At 42.2% G+C, this 19,399-nt stretch overlaps 1 protein-coding gene across 1 annotated transcript; it reads left to right on the top strand.

The window, feature by feature from the left end:
• Nucleotides 1–4,705: 4,705 nt before the first annotated feature.
• LOC137283776 (ras-associating and dilute domain-containing protein-like) lies at nucleotides 4,706–19,079 on the top strand. Its single transcript, XM_067815460.1, has 12 exons — nucleotides 4,706–4,955; nucleotides 9,915–11,452; nucleotides 12,783–12,820; nucleotides 12,945–13,176; nucleotides 13,390–13,606; nucleotides 13,939–14,111; nucleotides 14,219–14,369; nucleotides 14,478–14,615; nucleotides 14,971–15,633; nucleotides 17,119–17,282; nucleotides 17,741–17,880; nucleotides 18,247–19,079. The coding sequence occupies exons 2-12, from the start codon at nucleotides 9,941–9,943 to the stop codon at nucleotides 18,344–18,346; spliced, it is 3,528 nt and encodes a 1,175-aa protein (XP_067671561.1). The 5' UTR covers nucleotides 4,706–4,955; nucleotides 9,915–9,940; the 3' UTR covers nucleotides 18,347–19,079.
• Nucleotides 19,080–19,399: the final 320 nt, after the last annotated feature.

A 19,399-nucleotide genomic window follows, 5' to 3' on the forward strand; every position in this document is an offset into this window, starting at 1 on the left:
TTACAGAATCACAGAGGTTTGAGTGTTTGTTTGGACAATACGTTTCGGAAATAAAAAAAATCTAGATGGATTGTTTTTATAAGGTATGCTTAGCATATATTTCAAATTTGAACGAAATAAACATATATAAGTATAATATATGCAAAACAGTACTCTATTGTAAAAATCTAGAAAATTATTGTCCAAACAGAGATTCGAACCCCTGTGTACAGAATGATGAGCCTGACCACCCAGCCGCTCATACCAGCTCTTAGCCAGTACATGGTCTATCTTCGTGCATCCTGCACGGTCGGTGAAATCAAACATTACCATCACATATACCTGAGCTTCTGACAGAAGGCATATTAGCATGCTGAAACGACAAATACATTTCGCTTCTAGACATGTAGATACATCACACTTCTGATTGAGAATTCCTAAAGACGGACTGAAATCAATCGTCAGCTTGAGACATTGGTACCACGCGTTTCTTCAGCCCCCGCAGCATTCCGACATGAACATACTCCAATCCATATTGTCATGTCATGTCAGTAGAAACAAATTGTGACCAGTGACATAACATACCTTTTGACCAGTGACATAACATACCTGTAACACTTCCACAACACAGTTTCATTACAAGCAGTAAAATTTCTAGAAGTGATTTCTGATATCAGATATCCTGGAGGAATTGTTTCGTGATAGTCCTTTTAATATTTAGCTTTCATATGTTTTGAATGTGCTTAGGAAAGGAAATGATTTTAACTCAATTGGAGGGAGTTCCACAGAGACGCTGCTGCATATGAAAAGGTTCTTGAGCCAAATGAGTTTAGATTATAGGACAGCAAGTAACAGTTGTTGTCATGATCGCGGAGTTATCTCTGGAGAGTAATGTGTCAGAAGGTCTTGAAGAGTAAGCGCTGATATTCTTAATGTGACTTGAGCGTGAACTTTACAAACATGCAATGCCCTCAACTTATACCTACAGTATTTTACTACATGTCACTGTTACCACAATAAAAGTACAAGTAAACTGTCTAATCAGCCGGGATTAATGTCCAAAGAGGGTTAATTCCCGTGTTGTGGGCGAGCCAACTTGGCAAGTCGTCTTGGTCAGGGCTACCGTGTGTGACTGTTTGTGAACCACACAGGGGATGGCCGCCTACCCTGGACAACAAATACTTGGTAATAAGGCTTGCCCAATGATATTCCTCCATGTTACATGGGCATTTGTACATACTGCTTGGGATTACCTGGGACAATATTTTGGATGTCAATGTTTACAGTGTGTTTAGATGTGGAAGTCCGGTAGCTATACATTGCATCGGTTTAAATATACACGATCCGTCATCAATATGCATAGAGATGCACCACAAAAGTCAGTACCTGAAACTCTATTTCCATTTTTACACATATTTGCGAGCGAGCGCAAAGAGATATTTATCATTTTATATCGTGATATGAAATAAATGGTTTTCGTCAAATGTCTTTATTATTGTGTTTACTCATTGATGCTGCCATTGCGACCTGTTAGTCACGGACTACATCAACTCAGATATTTCCCTCACATATGATAAGTTTCCAGGAAAGCAATATTTCTATTATTTCAGACATCTCCACGATTCAAAAGGTTCTAGGTAGGACATAAATGAGGAATATTGTAGCTCATGTTCCCGTAATGTCGCTTAATATCATCGACAAGCAATGGCGTCGTGGTGACGTTGATGTATTGCCAAAGTATTGCCACAGCATGTCACATTATCCAGTGGAGAGGATAGTTTCCTCATAGACTGGAGGAGGTAATGCGCCGTGCATCATAGGCTCGCTTATTACCTGCCCTGGTGGCAGGAGCAGCTCCCTTGAGCCGCCATCGCAGAAATATTGGCACCGGATATGGAAACAATGACGCCCTGCCAACAGAGCCACTGATTGGAAATCAATAGACATAACGTAATCACATTTATACCTTTATTTTTCTACCAGAAGCATCGTTATAACGCGTGCCACTATTTGGTCACATACACAATGATACAACAATGTAAACCATGCCTGTGGACTGTCTAGAATATAAGACTCTTGATTTGCTGTTTAACGCCGCACTCAGCAATATTACAGCTATATGGCAGAGGTATGTAAATAACTGCGCCTGGACCAGACAATCCAGTTATCAGCATCGTGAGAACTGACCAAAGCAATACAATGGCGTGTGTCAAATCAGCGAGCCTGACCACCCAATCCTGTTAGTAACCTCAAGCATGCGATGCTGAAGACTGGGTACCGTTGTACAAAGCAAACGTTAGCGCTACCCCTGTCATAAGTGAGTGGGTGAGTGAGTGAGTTTGTTTAGGTTTAAGCCGCACTCAGCAATATTCCAGCTATATGGCGGCGGTCTGTAAATAATCGAGTCTGGACCAGACAATCCAGTGATCAACAATATGACCATCGATCTGCACATTAGGGGACCGATGACAAGTGTCAACCGAGTCAGCGAGCCTGCCACCCGATTCCGTTAGTCGCCTCTTACGACAAGCATAGTCGCCTTTTATGGCAAGAATGGGTTGCTGAAGGCCTATTCTAGTCCTGGGCCTTCACGGGTCCGTAAGTCTTTACTATGATATGGGAGGTAACCTAATCAAGATCCTCCCGGGTCTGGAATACTAAGCTGATGTGATACAATGACATATATTGCCAAGACCGCGAGCCTGATAACCGATCCCATCAGTCCACTTATATTGCACACATTAGGTGATGAATGCCTATTATATTATTACCGGACATTCATAACAATGCTTCAGCCATTACTCATGGATAACCGACTGCGACCACACTGTACCATCTGTGTTGCCCGTGTACACATACACATCCCTAGGAAGCATGCAAGAACGTCCTCATCGAGTCGTGGTTACTCCTGTTATATTCTCTAAACTGAGATTCTCGAGATTCAAACCCTCTAGGACGTTTCAAATCTGCCTCTATCAGGTGTACAAATCCTGTTACCGTACACGATTTGTCGCGAGCTGTGGAAACAGAAATCGAGTTTAGGGCACGCTTTCCTCCCAATCAAAAGCAAATTGTGGCTGTAAAGATGAAACCAGTTGCCCAAAGTCAGTTGACGGGGGAGGCTAGTCCCAACAAAATGTTGACAAACACTGTGTGCAGCTTTACATTGTACAGGTCGTGTGTTCCCGCTACTTGCCGTCATATTGGTTTTGGCTGTGGAAGACAAAAGGTAGGCGACATCGGCAGTACCTGTCTGCAGTCAGTCAATGCATGCAGGTCGTCTTTGGAGAACAGGACGCTTGTGTCTCCTGGCTTACTTCATTAAGGTACGACTCTCTTTAATTATCCTCTCGTAGTCCTTACTTTTATACCTTCGTTGATGCCAAGAAAATTGTAATCAAATCGAAATACAGAAGTACAGTGCAGTTATTTTCTCAATGTTAATAATCTTATAAGATTTTCATACTTCAAATAATCAAAACATCAAAGTTCTAAAATTGAACTAAATTGAGCGTAAGACTGCGTTAGACAAACATGAGCGTATAAGTTACTCCATCACTCATACATGTTATAAACTAGACAGAGAAAACTGGGATCTGTCTTATATTGATACCAAACACACTTCAGCGAACTTCAGGGGGAACTGTAGTAGAATGATGTCGATGGACCTTTCTATGACGCTGTTTTACTATATTTATGACGTTCCTGTCACAGTTGTAGCGAGTTTTATATCACATATTTAAACGGTTTGTATTGATATAAAGCATGGAAATTGAGAGCCAACTCTGTAAACCCATAAGTAGTAGTAGTAACTACTACTACTACTACTACTACTACTACTACCACCACCACCACCACCACCACCACCACCACTACTACTACTACTACTACTACTACTACTACTACTACTACTACTACTACTACTACTACTACTACTACTACTACTACTACTGCCGATAACACTTCTATTACTGCTCCCTCTACTACTGCTGCCATTACCGCCACTAGTCCCGACAATGCCACAATCACTGTTATCGCATTGCGAAGAGGAGTAGACCGATATGAAGTAAGCATGCACACCTTTAGAATTAAATGATCATTGACAAAGCAGTTAAATTTAAATTGCCCGGCTAAAAGTAAATGAAATCCCCCTATTTCCGCTCCCCTCACCCACAACACCACCCCCGTCCCCCTACTCCCAAACGGACAAACAAACACACACACACACACACACACACACACAAACACACACGCACGCACGCACGCACGCACGCACGCACACACACACACACTTTCCTCCTCCCCCCACCCCCTACCCCCAGAGTAACTCATTCCCCTGTTCCGCGTGTTGCGCGTAATGACTTACACCCCGTATGTCGATTTCGAGACACATGCATCACCGCCGCCCCAGTGAGGAGGAAAGATGGATTTATAATTAAAGTTGAATGGCTTCCACGCGTCTCCACAGCGATATTTACATGCAAAGCCCGGGACCAGTCCTCTCAGCGTTAGTAGGGTTTCAGAGGGATTAATTGAGACCGAATAATGACGGGCAAAGGGGTTTTTCCTCAGGTTTAGTCCATCGTAATCGGCTAGCTCTCAGTGTTAGAGCAGTCAAGTCTGACCAGACAACAGCCAGTGGCTGGCGAGCACAGAGTAAGTTCCCTGACTGGGAAGAAAATTGCGGCAAATGGTCTCTAGGAAAATGGCTTGATGTTAGTTGGTAGAAACTTTACGTGGAGTACTGCTCTACCTGCTCGCGTTGCCCATTGCCATGGAAACCAAGTTTTTCATTAACCGATATCCATTGAGGACATCCCCTGTGATGATGGGACTACCTTTTTCACATTTTTAAAGGATGAGTGCATTTATTGGGACAGGTCGCTCAAAACACTGAGCGAGCTCGTAGTTTACCTGAAACCCTCGCCCGTCTACCTGAAATATCGGCGTTCGTCTCCTTTTCTTTGATCTTACAGGTAAGTGTATGTTGAGTATGTTTTCTCACACGGTAGGTGTGACTGAACAAATGGACACCTATAGTTAGGACAGAAGCTGCATTCAGTCGAGAATGGTTATTTGCGCGGTGGGTTTCTACCTAACACTTTAAAACTGAAAAGCGTGACGATCAATGTTAGTGATGATTAGATCTCATTTATATCTGTAATACTACTTCTAAAATACGTAAACACTTTGGTTAAACTCTTGTCAAATTTTATTTGATGAATTTAGAAAATGTTAAAAGTTGGAAAAGTACTTTTGAACTCAAGTTTGTGAAAAAAATGTATTCGGTTACTATGTCGACAACCCGCAATGAAACAGTTGGATACGGCGCTGAGTCTTTAGTCTTGATCGAATAAGCTATAGAAAGTATCTGTCAAAATATACTCTTGAACATAGTGAACAGTACAGCAATCCCCGTCTCTCGGTGCCAGCTAGGAGACCGCGTGATTTATACCCGTTACCAGGTAAGGATGAGGTTTTTTGTTATTTGCTCAAAGGTAACTGACAACATGATTTTCAATCGATAGTTGTTATTTATGCCTTTATGGACTCGTTTATGATCGTGTAATAAAAGGGGTGTGTAGATCGATAGGTGTACGTTTATTCAACATGCCGGGGTGCAATACACCGCCTTGCTACAGGATGTCAGTGTGCAATAAAGAGAAGGATACAGAAATATATTAGAAGTTATCGACCACAGCAACACACTTCATGCATTACTGTTTTGCACACCAGCTCATGTATGAAAGAAAGAATTGGTGTTTTGCCCGCCAACGTATTTTCTACATGACGAAAGATTCGCAACAGGCAGCGGGAAATGAACGCAAGTATGTTTTGTAATTCACAAGATTCCAGAAGGCTTGAAACGCGTCCCCAAGTTGTCCTTTCGCAAATGTCACTCTTCTCTCACTATCTTTACATGGGACATTCTAGAGTCCAGTTTCAGATAAGCTTCGTCTGCTTATTATAGAACTCAGTAAGTTGAAGCAAAGTTATGCATATATTTGAGGTCAAAAGTCAAGGTCAGCTTTCAGATTTATGCAACTTATTTCCATTTTCGAACCATTGACAGAACGTGTGTTTGATGCTGTGTGTCGACTGACCGGCTAACATCATACTCAACACAGAAAACACACCTCGCTGGAGTCCGACATTTCACAATTACTCTTGAACATGCGTCTTTGGTAGCTTAAGACATGACGGTGTCACTTGTACACAAGTCACATTCAGGGCCGATTACACGTGCGACATATGTCTGTACATGGACAACACGTGTAGGCCTCTGTGTAATTATTCCTGTACTGACCAGGAAAGCACGTACATACTCAAACATAAATACATACGCGGTTAGTATGTGGAGGTGTAACGGATTAAACTTTATCAATTCCTACAAAACAGGACACATTATGCGCTTACTCTTTGACCTGACCATAAACCCTGACACATAGACTAACGCCGAGTCACTGAATATATATAACATTGACAGTAACAAATAAACCTTCTAAACTGAAGAGCTTTAGCATTGGAGGGATGACTAGGCAGCAGAGAAAATAGTGTGGCTCAGGGACTGTGAGACAGACTAACGCACGCCGATAATACGGTACAAGACAGTTTCTTGGAAATATACATACCTATAATAATGTACATGAATTATATCGTTGTTTTACATTTGTACATGTTTTAAAGTCGCCAATAAGAGCTGTACATTTTCTCACATTAAAATAAACATGAAGGAAAATGCCATACAATATTTAAAACGAACGTATCCACACGCTCCCTGCAAAAGGTCATGTAGAACCTCCAAAACAGATGTGTACATGTAATACAAGAACACACTGACGTAATCAGTGCATGTTGTTAACAGAGGTATATATTCGAAGTTTACTTTGGATCTCACCTCACCACGAGACGTGGCACGTCAGGAACGTTTCATAACATAGATTCGTTCTGTTCGAGATAATGATATAATGGTATTGTACTACGTATAGCGTGGAACATAGGCTGGCCGGCTGGCTGGCTGCAGACTTCGTCCCTGTAAGGAACCATGGCTCTCTCGCCATTCACTGCATGTCGTCTCTTTCATGGAAATAAGTTGGTAGTTTTTTAATTTAGCTTTCATAATTGGGAGAAAGCCAATTTGTTTAACCCACGTGTCGAGCAGCTTCCTGCCGTCAACATGGCCAGCTGTTGAAGAATCATGAGGAAAGTTAAGGTCAGATTAATTTACAAAGTTTTGAAAAAAATATAGGTCACGTGACTCCGCCTGTTCATTATGTGTGTGCAACTAAATATAGTTCTCCGGTAAAGATGTTGTTTTTGCGAGGTCTTCCTCAAAGCAATATCTAGGTTCTAGTTGACAATGTTACAAGGAAAAAACATTGAGTAAAGGTGAAAGAGAGTGGTTTCATTTACCGTAAAACCCCAACGTTTGCTCATGTTTAAATGCAAGCACGTGATATCATGCAGAGATCGATATTATCGGTATTAAGCAAATACAACAACACTGCAGGCTAGATACGAATGATCAGCTGGAAAGGGAGATGCGTTTGTTTTCACGATTGTCCGAAGAAGATGATACGGCAGCGTATTTGCGTTACATCTGTTAGCGAGTGTCCTCACTGTGGAGCTCATATGGTTTTATTTGTTAGCGAGTGTCCAAACTAAACGATAATGCTGTGAAGTCTTTTATCATTGTCTCCATCTGAAACATGAAAAAGTAGGTGCCACATGTATGATATTATGAATGCTATACTTATTCTGTAGTTAACTTGAGATGGAACCGTTTACACAGAAATCAATCTTCATCGTAACTCCTATACACTTAATGTGTAGAAGACGGTGTAAAATCACAAGTCCATGACAGCTGATGCAGAACACCATCGCCATGGATACCGGCTAGAGTTTAACTGGAAATGTACGGTAGCTGTTTGCAGTTTGTGGAAGAAATCAAGGCGATTAGCCCCGTCTTTTACTAACGCAACCCTATGTCGGCGTTGTGGGGTTTACGTGAGGGGAAAAATAGAGAAATCCCCATGTCAACATCGTCCATCACTTGAACGTTGCTTGACATGGCGGCAGCAGGTCGACTTGTTGAGGCAGAGGAGGAGCCCATGCATGTGTCATAAACGGGCGGGTCTCTGAGGGGAGTTGGGGGAGGTTGCAGGCTTTGAAAAGACATGGGGTAGTGCACATGGTAGATGTACGCGTTAGAGAATAAGGCCAAGTGAGAAATTCAAATCACCCTCCATGCAGCTTTTATCACCATCGGGTCCTACTTTCTCGAGTCTTTGACGTCAGTGAACACGAAACTGGTTCGTGTGAAAAGTTTGCTCATTCAATTCCAAACTTTACTCTTTTTACCTCTTAAGTGATGTGATGTTGCTTTTAGATTATTTAGCTTGACGTTGATGATGTCGTCGTAGGAAAAGATATAGTTAGGTCGACACCGGAGACGTTTTTCCACTTATAAAAACAAAAACATCTTTATCATAATCCCATCGCATCCTAGCGCACACATGCTTGCATTGTATTCATCCTAAAACGCTGATTATCATCCGTATTATAATCTTTTAACTAATTTCCCCAATCTTTAAAAAGGATAAATTACGCTCGTAAACACCGGCACAAATGTCTTCGAAGTTAAGGGGGAATATTTAATGTATCGATTTTCCTCACATCGCCTTCTGGTCCGTCTGCTGGTGATCCAAGCTCTGATCCTGCCAATCACCGACACAGTGTCTAACGGGTGTCTGCGAAGTATGTAACTAGCTAATACCTTGGACAAAGCCTGTACCTTTAGATGTTAACAGCCCATGAAAAAAAACAGGAGCACTAACCCCTTCTGCACAACCTCTACTGTATCAAATCGGGAGCTTACACAATCAGGAAGTTCACACATATGGCTGTAATCTGCACGCAAGCCGATATATTAGGGGTTTACCAATCAGAATGACATTGTATTGTACTTAGTAACACAGGCTATCGCCGACTTAATGTTAGCGGGGTGTCTCGAGAACATAATGCCGTTCATGATATGTTTCAGTAGATTTATACATACAAGTGATGGATTAAGTGTTATACAGTAAAGTATTAGCGCACAGATTTCACAGCATTCTATTGAAAGACTCTTTAAAACGATGTTTTTATTGTAAATGATAGATGGAATTAGGGATGTGTTTTATAAAGGTTGGATACACCCTTCTCCTAGGCGTCCAGGTCGCACGCGCACATATAGATACAATTCATGTTATCTTGTCATCGCGTGTGATAGGCAGTGACAACACATGCCCTGCCTGGAAAGTAAATGTTAAACCTTAAACCTTTAGCAGCAATACAGATCGGGTATAACAATAAGCTTTGTCCTTGAGGATATTAACAAATCTAGCCATGTTCCCATTAACATGAAGCATTTATGTGCAAAAGAGATTGGTTCGAAATTGTTCAACGCACCGATAGAGAGGCTCATTGATCCGAAGGTCAACCTTCATTTGTACTGCCGACATGACGAAGTTATTATTTCGCCGTAAACCTTGTCATATAACACCTGTGTCAATGTGTAACTGATAAAATACATGTTAGACTGCTTCCCTCCAGATAAATACGTCCGACAACAGTGAACCCAGAATACGTGTCTGTGTTTTATCATCTTCTGTGTGTCCGATGGACGCACTGAGCTGAGGCTAACGTCAGTTCACCAGCAGCAATACCAGTGATAACTATAAAGTGGATGTCGCGTTGGCTCCTACAAGCTGCTTAGCTTCATGGGGAAGAACATATATTTAATTTCCTCAGTATCTGACAATGATTTACCAGGGATTTATACTGCGAATGCTGATCAGCAATGAATTGCACATCAGACGAAAACAAAGTTCGTGAAATAATATATTTGCAAAAATATGTTAAAAATAATTCATGATTAACGCCTTTGATTTTAGGTAAGGGCGTAGCTTTCTGTTCCACGATGTTGACCTCTAAACCGGGCAAGATCCTCAGTCCCCGCCACACAGAGATTCAACAGACCTCGAGCCTGTCCCCAAGAGAGACCCAGGTCGGTCCGGGGCACCCTAAGGCCAAGAAGACCAGAAGTCTCAGCAGATCCTACAGCGTCAAGGACCTCACAGAGGACGATGTCGAACTTTCCTCGGAATTATCCATTGATGACAGGCTTCCTGGTGTCCTGAAGATATTTGGTGAGTCGGTTCTTCCTGGGGCCGAGTATAAGAGCGTCCTCGCCTCCACCCGTTCCACCTCCCAGGAGCTCGTGAAGCAGGCCCTGGAGCGCTATGGCCAGCCCCCCGGGCACTTCGTGGAGTACGTGCTATGCGAAGTCATAGGACTGGTGGAGACGGCCCCCATCTCGTACTCCCAGAGACCCAACAACAAGTGGCGAACAGTGTGTAGGCGTGTTCTCGACGACTCGGATAAACCTTTGGAACTCCAGTCCTACTGGAAGCCTAGCAATGGTTTCTCCAGACGCTTCGAACTTCATAAGAGGGCGGAGGTTGTGAGAGAATATTCATCGGACGATACGCTAGGGTTGAATGACAATGCCAGGAAGATAATGATGGCCAAGGTTGCCCCAGGGGCTATTCCCCTGTCTGCGTCTTGGAACATGGAGACGTCCCAGTTCAGGATTCATAGTCATGACGTCAAGTCCATTCAAAGGGAGACAATGTCTGACGACAGTGGCACTACAAGCTCTGATATAAGCTCTACCCAGAACCCCTACCTGTTGACGTTGCGAGGCTACGACACACTCCGGGACCAGGTCCAGTATCAGCTCAAGTCAAAATGTACCAAGGTTGGAAAGTTTCGCGGTCATCCTTATTCATCCGAGATTGGACTGGGAGGACCTGATATACTCCCGCTACATTGTGTTTTGACTCTGCGGAACACTAAAGGTAAAGGTTCGGTACATGCGGACAATAGGTACTGCTTCTATATAGAAATGGAGGTGTTCGAAGGAGCTCTGGTTGCAGTGAATGGACACCCAATAAGTGATATGGCGCACATTTATGCTGGAGATGTGATCACTATAGGTAGGTATTATATGTTCCTATATAAAGATCCATCTGGAGGATACGACATACCCGAGAGTCTGTCTTGGTTCAACTCATCATCGACTCACCACAACTCAACTCGGCTAATGTCATCCAGAGATCGACTCCCCCCTAATGATTTCCTCAACTCGAGTCTGGGTGCGTCAGGAGATTTCTCAGCGTCGTTTGACGCAGGTGAAGGGGGTGCATCTGCCGGCGAGGGTCACCAGATAACGTTTGCCTACTGCAAGGAGAGGGAGGAGGACCTAGTGAAGGCGATCCTGGAGGTCCACAGCTGCAGCAGGCGAGATCACCCTCTCACACCAGCTGTCATGCTTGTGGCCTGTCTCGAACACGCCCACCGGAAGTTTACCAGGCATCACCTAAGAAACCTTCAGAGGAGAGTGTTGTTCTGTGTACGGGAAAAGGTTGCCGTAAGTATCGCTGGTTTTTATCTGTGAATATTTTACATGCCGTGTCTTGTCTTTCTAGATATGGGAACTACACTAAAGATCAATCAACCAATCATCATTCATACTGAAGGCCGCAGGCCTATAGTCTACAAGAACATAGTACACAATATCATAGAAAGGAACAATATAGTCACATCACAATATGTCATATCGCATCAAATGTTCCACATCATATAACATCACATTACGCATACTTTGTTGTAACACATCGTATCAAAACACCCCATGTTACATCATATCTTATCACACCATGTATCATATCATATCACGCCGTATCATATCCTATCATACCACATCAGATATCATACCATATCAAATAGTTTCATACCAAATCATATTATAGCATATTTTATCATACCATATATCACATCATACCATATCATCTCATATCATAGTGAATATTATACAATATCATACCATATAATATCATATCATGTCATACCATCTCACATTTCATATCGCATCACATCACACCATCTTATATCAAATAACAATATATGTACATAGTTTCTATACGTTATCATGTTTATTTCGTAGAGACAATGCTTGGTAGATAAAGGATGACAACTTACGGATAAGGACACTGTCATCAGTACTCATCAGCACAGAAAATTTCGCCCTGTCAGGATAACCATAATAATATGTTAGGACATTTTCTTTTTCTTAACTCCTAATAGAATCGGCAAATTATGAGGAAGTGATATTCATCTTCTACACTAAAGATGTTGCCGCGATTTAGCTTCCTGCAGCCAGAGAAGGTCAGACGAATGTGAATTCCCCTATTTCCCTCCATCGAAAGGAACCTTCAGTACTTGTGCTGTTATTGTGGCGGAAGCCTTGTTTTACTATTTTACTAAAATAGTTAGGCTGCATCAATAATTAAATGTTTCTAGGGCACATTTTTTTCAAAAGTGAGGAAGGCGGTAGTACGTATTTTTTAATCAAAAAAGTGACGATGGAGAAACACATTTTTATTTTTTTCTTAAATATTTTTTTTTCAGAAATACAGCTTCGAAAGTTTAGCACATGTTAATGAGTTGTAGCTTCGGTCACACTCGTTCTTACAGACACTCATTCGTATAGTGGACAAATGGATGATCGGGACGCGACCAAATCAAAATTATTTTTTTAAATGGCATTAATAAATTGTAACGCGCACAGGTAAAAGTGATGCGCCGATGCCCGAGAAACTTTTCATTTTTTTATTTAGCCTTATACTTACTGTTAGTAAACGCCTCTTAACACGATATGCTTCAAATGTTGCCATAACTCGTGGTTATTCATGTTTCAGGATTTGGCTAAAATATTATCGTCACAGCGTTATGAAAGGTAAGAGAAACTTTTCGTTTTTTCTGCGACAGGCATGCAGCCCTTTCCCAAATTTATCCTACTTCTTCTATGTCCTCCTTGAAGAGACTCCGACTTATGCTACAATGCTTGTTGTATATTCCAGCTCTGTGTTTGACTATAGTTCCCCGAAGACTGACTATGATCCACTGAAGCTTCTTATCTTCTGGATGTCAAACACCATGCAGCTATATGTGCACGTACTCCACGAGCTTCACACGCACAGCGCCAACCCAGACCCTGAAGACGATTTGAACGCAGGACTCCAAGAACTGGCCACGGGATTAGAGGACGTCGTGAGCTTCAGCTTCCAACAAACTGTGTACTGTGTGACAAAGGTACAGACACCTAGACAGTAAGATGTTAAAGCATGAATAATGCAGACTGACACCTGGTTGGTAAACTGTCATTAGTGAAACACACCTCAGACCTTTGTTTATTGGCATGGTTCTTACTTGGTACAAATACAGTGGCGTGGGTGTCAAAAACACTCTCACGCTGAATTTTATAAGTATATATACACAAGTGACGGATTATTGCATTTACCTCAGATTCTTTACCACGTGGTTGGGAAAGTGATGGATAGCAACCCCTTCTCTGGAAGTGAAACATGGGAGAAGGACGGCATCGGCCACGTCCTCAGTGTGCTACAGACAACCCGAAACATAGCATCTGACGTCAAACTACACAACGATGTCATGAAGCAGCTCATGACGTATCTCTTGTTCTTCCTTACCACATCCCTGTTCAATAGGCTTATCACTACAGGTAAGTTAATCATTTCAAAGACGACAGTATTCCATAATCTGGAATAACGAAAATAGGGAGAGAGTGACGGTGGTTTTAAGCCGATTTTAGCAATATTTAGCAATATCACGGTGGAGAACACCAGAAATGGGCTTCACACACTATACCCCAGTTGGGAATAGAACCCAGGTCTTCGACGTGACGAGCGAACGCTTTAACCACTAGGCTACCCCACAGGTCCTAATATCCATTGTATTATTAATAAATGTCACATTTCACATAGGAGTGTGTATTGTTTACAATACCACATTTTATGACAGCAGTGTATATGTACTTGTTGATGTTGACTACAGAGTCTCAAGTCCAGTACTACAACTGGGCGTTTGGAGTCCGCCTCCAGGCCAACCTTTCCCGACTCGAAGAGTGGTCAGCCAGCAAACAGCTGGACAGGCAGTTTCACCAAGTGTCGCAGCCCCTCACTGCCGCCGCCGACGTTCTGGCCATGTCCAAGAATATTCTTGTCAGAGTGAGTAACTAATCACGACAGTCCTGCGCAGAAACACACCTATAGTGTAATCACAGTCAAGTAAAGCTGAACTGCTGCTGTGGCTGAACCTTTGTCAATGATTCCAGATGGATTGGCCAGCATTCCGGACCCAGTTCAGTTCCTTGAATGAGTCACAGCTGCTGAAACTGCTCCGTGGCTACCAGCTGGGGATGAAGAAGGCTGCGCCCTCTCACTGGTTCCCCCCGGAAGGGGGTATCAGCAGCCCCAGGGATGAAGGTACAGGGCTCTATTGTCATATTTCAATTTGTGATACGTTTTGCCGGTTCCCATGAGGAGTGATCAGTCTATCAGTAGAAAGTTACTTAGGTTGGTGTTGAATTCCAGATTTGCCAATAAAGTTGTCCTCCCATCCTGCGTTCGCTCTGCCCAAAGAGGGATGTCCTTTGGATCTCACACAGACGTTCCCTGAAGGCTTCCTGGAGTATCTTGAACACTTCCAAACTGTATACGGAGCAGAGGATGGTGAGTGGTTATTGCCTAAAGCCGGGATGAAGTCGACAGTCATACTGCATCTGGCAGTATTCCATCTTAAACGAAGAATCATTATTCATACTGCATCTGGCAGTATTTCATCTTAAACGAACCATTCTGCAACATGTTTATTCGCCTTAGAGCTGGCTCATGGTGTTGTATAACTCACTGAGCTGAACTTAAAAGTGCAATGTCAAATACCATTCATATGACAGTATTTGTCTTAGTCCTTAACTCAGTACACAAAATGTCGTCATTGTACGTTTGAGTCGTTTTTGTTTTTTGTATTTTTTTAATGTTTGGGGTTTTTTCGGGACTGTCCCATTGCATTCTCTTTATTGGGCAGATGATAGCGACAGTGGCCTAAGTGTGAGCAATACTCCTAGAGTAGCAGAAGCCGGACCTGGAAACTCTAAGACTTTCTTTAATACTGACTCACCCAGAGGGAGCCACCTACCTGAGCCCCATCGAGTGGAAATTGTAACCCCAGTGCGCCCTTCACGGTCGTCAAGTAATGTCAGATCCCCAACAACCAACAGAAGCCAAGGTCAGCAGTGGAGGGCAAGGTCGCAAGAACGACCTCCTTTACCGTCAGACAGGTCAAGGTCAAACGGAGGCTATGGAGTTCCATTCAACAATAAAACGACTGATTTTTCCCTTCCTAAAGGGAAGACATTATCACGTGTTCCCCCTTTAGATTTATCTAGAGACAGTGACTTTAGTAACAACACTGCGACAACTCCCTATAACAAGGTGAAGTCTCGATCTACTGATAGTCTACTGCAAGACACGCCAACAGACAGTTGTAATAATGTTCCTCAGAAGTCAATATTTAAATCCCCTCGATCTTCTGGTCCCAGCGTGAGGGTTGGGCGCACTGGTGTTGTCAGGTATGATGACGTGTCCAAGTTACCTGAAGATGTGTACGTAGACGTACAGCGGTTTGATTCCCGCAACAACACCGCCAAAAACTTGAAAGTCTTGTCACTAGAAGATCAAACAAAAGTCGGTATGTATGGAGCTCTGCAACCAAGGCTCTAGGTGAATGGCCATATTTCTTTTCATGTATATCTCCACCATTAGAGAAACAATTTATAGATTAAGCATAACATGTCACAATTCTATGTAAGAAGTTATGCATCGTCGTCTCATATTCAGGATATTAGTTAATGATCTTCTGCCTTTTGTTGGATTTAATATTGACTTCATTTTGTATGTGTCTAAGTTCAGATCAAGTTCAGTTACAATTACAAGTGTAAACTTGAATAATGGCAAGTTTCTTTAGGCATCTTGTTGTCTGTAAACCATGTCGAATACCCTAGTGTATTCCTGTCAGGTAAACTGCATCCTGTGAATACCCTACCTTCAACCCATAGGCTGTCATTGTTTACCGTAAGCTTTACTTACATTCCAGAATGAAGGGCTAGCCATGTTTGCTAATCAGTCTTCAGACAGGTAATCTAGGTACAGGCTACGTGTGAGGGTGTGTGTGCATGGCCGCTACTGCTGGATGGGGTCATGCTTTTATATAGATCTGCTGCTTGCCGCTTCGGTGTACGATTGTGTAACACTCTTCAATAGTTTCCTCTGTTGCCGTGCATCCAGCTTACAGACATCTTTACATCGTCATCCTTTCTTAGATGGTTTGATGTAGTAGAGATGACTATAACAGCAGTGCTGAGTGAAAAGGAATATGGCAGATGTTATAATCATATAACATGCTATCAGGGATAATATCTACAGTACCCTGTGATGAAATGATCGAGCGATACCACATCATTAAATGACGCTCCGGGTAATAATATAAGTGTCAACTACTGGTATCAAAAGTCAACGTCCACCGGTGTTTGGTACACCATATCCATTGCACCTATTTATCTTGCAGTATCAAGTGTACCTCACAGTCCGCCAGACTTAAGACTTTATGATTTCTCGATATTCACAGAAACTGATGATCTAATGTGCAGGGTTGTTACAGATCCAGTCACCTCTGCGGTTCATCCGATATATTAAAGTCCCGATAGGTTGTTTGTGACACTGTTGGTTTTTATGTAAGCATTTGTTCAGTTGACAAGTCAGTATAAAAACCTGATTATGTTGGTGGTGAGTATGCTTGGTGGACGGTTTGGTGTTATGTATATAACCATGTAAAAAACCCATGTGCAGATGATGCATACGTTATATTCAACAGATCGGTTTCTAGTTCTTACCCTACTTCTATACCCTATACCCCATACTACGCCACGTTTTGAGGGTTGTTTTTTTTTCAAAATAGATGGACGTCTTAATAACGATGCATGATGTACCAGTACATATTAAGCCTGTAGTTTCCAGCTGTACAGAGAACTTGGATGAATGTGTGTAAGCTCTCTCTATTCTTGAATGACCTTCACATTGTTCTTCATGGGAATAAGGCCTGCACATTAAAACATAATTAGTTTAGTTAAACCGGCACCCACGCCATGTAATCAAACAGTGGTTATCTGATTATCAGGTTCCATGCAACACAACCCTGGAGAGTATAACAGCCTGACACCTAGGAACCGGCGGTCACTCCCATACGACGAGGTGTTTCTCAAAGACGGCCCTGGGGATGTGGTGACGGTGGAGTTGGATAGGGGCACCTCCCAGCTGGGACTGGGCTTGATAGATGGACTGGTGAGGGTCATTAAACATCATAGGTAGTCCAGACAGGAAACTGACCTGGTCGCAGCACTGGGCAGTGTTCCCTTAATTTAACGTAAGGGCTGTCGACTAGTTTTAGGACTTAGTTGTAATATACGTGCATGCTTAAGTGTTTAATATTTAACACCATTATATTTTTTTAAATACATTCTGTGGCTGAGTTGCAAGGTATAACTCCGTGATTAACTTAATTTCGTGCTCGTATAAAACAAACAACATCAGGTCCCCATCTTTTGCCCATGAGTTCATATTGATCGGGACACACCACAGACCATTTACAGCTATGTTCCAGTTTATGTGTAACACACGTGTATATATCTTTTTCAGTCGTGACTATCATTAAATGATTTCTTACCATGCTACCACATACCTAACCTTGAAAACGTAACCCAGTCAGTGTGAGAAAGAAACAGTGTATCCTTGTGTTACAGTACACCCCGTTGAAGTGCCCCGGGATCTACGTGAAGAACCTGATGCTTGGCAGCCCCGCCCACCAGTGTGGTCAGCTGAGTATCGGGGACAGGATTCTGGCCATTAACGGGAATAACATCACCTGCCAGGATTATCAGAGGTCAGTTTGGTTTGGGGCTAGTACAGTATAATGGTCATACTTTCAAACGATCTATTTCAAAGAAAAAGCATGAAAAAAGCATTTGTACAAGGTTCTTAAGAAAATCTCACCAGATAAATAACTGACAAAATGAATCAAGTGCTTGGTGATAGAGGGAATCAGAAATCAGGAACACCACAACTGTGCATCCGCATATTCTAAATGTTTATGATTGTATGGGGCAAGTTTCAGCCTTTCCTGTAACTGACACATGAACATGTTGGGGACTTTAAGAATCTCTTTCAAGCAATTTTCAAATCAATGTAACGGTGTCTTTCAGATGAGTCACATACAGTCACTTCAATTGGTTTGTTTTCTGTTCTCCAGTGTGATGACATTGTTTCGGACAGCTGGAGCCCAGCTACAGGTGGTCGTGGTCAAGTCGGAACAGGCAGTGGTTGACATGATCTCTGCTGCCAAGTGCTGATGCTAGGCAGATCAATGACAGCTATGGTGTTAGGTATAAAAAAAAAAATACTGGACTTCTCGGTTTGCATAATGCCCACATGCGTCAAAGTATGTGTAATACCAGAGTGAGGGACAGGATTCACTGCATGAAACAGTATTTATTATGGTTATGTTGTGTTCCAGCATAATGCTTCCACTCAAAGTGACAGGTTGAGATATCAACTGCTTGGAAGAATCTCACAATTTCTGTGGTCCTAGAGAAAAAGGATCATGGTCAGCGGTTCAACACACTATTAAAGTATTCTGGAGTAGCAAAGGGACACAACTCCACTGTGTATTGATGCATGTGATACCAGACTCATTCACGACTTACAGGACTTTCTCAGGGAACAGATACTGTGATACATAATTGCCATTTGAAAACAGTTCATGAATGTGGTACAAGGTTGCCATAAGTATTTTAGAATCATCATGTGCATTAATTAAAGTCACCAACTTCAGCCATTTTTTAATCTGACACAAAATATGATCTCACAGAGCACTAGAACACTTATTCTTGTACAGCTCCAGAATTCTTTTCAACATACCACAAATGTGTCCAACCAGCTAACAACATTTTACTTCTTGTCATTTGGTTGGGATGAAATGAGGCTTTACTTACATGTACATATATTTATTTCAATGTTATGTTTCTAAATGAAATAACTGTTCTTTAAATATGATGTTAAACTAATAAAACCTGTTTAGTTTTGTCATTTTGTTCACTACATCAAATCTACTCTGTTGCTACTACTTGCTGTTGCTTATACCTGGACACCTTCATTACTATCACTGCATTCAAGTCAAAATGAAATGACATCAGTTTGAAGGGTGTTCTCCTAGTTGTGAGAACGCCCAGTTGCGAGACACATTAGTTAATGGTTGAGTGCATAAATGGTACTTTCAAATCTCTACGTTGAAAGTGGGAACAATGATCTGTTGCTGAATAGCCTGAGGAGGCATGGTTCATTTGTGAGTTAATTTATGCAGAGGATATTGTTCGTTAAAGAGCATTTATTGCTTTCAATAAAGA

This window comes from Haliotis asinina, chromosome 5 (assembly GCF_037392515.1).
Source record: "Haliotis asinina isolate JCU_RB_2024 chromosome 5, JCU_Hal_asi_v2, whole genome shotgun sequence".
Classification (NCBI taxonomy): Eukaryota; Metazoa; Mollusca; class Gastropoda; order Lepetellida; family Haliotidae; genus Haliotis; species Haliotis asinina.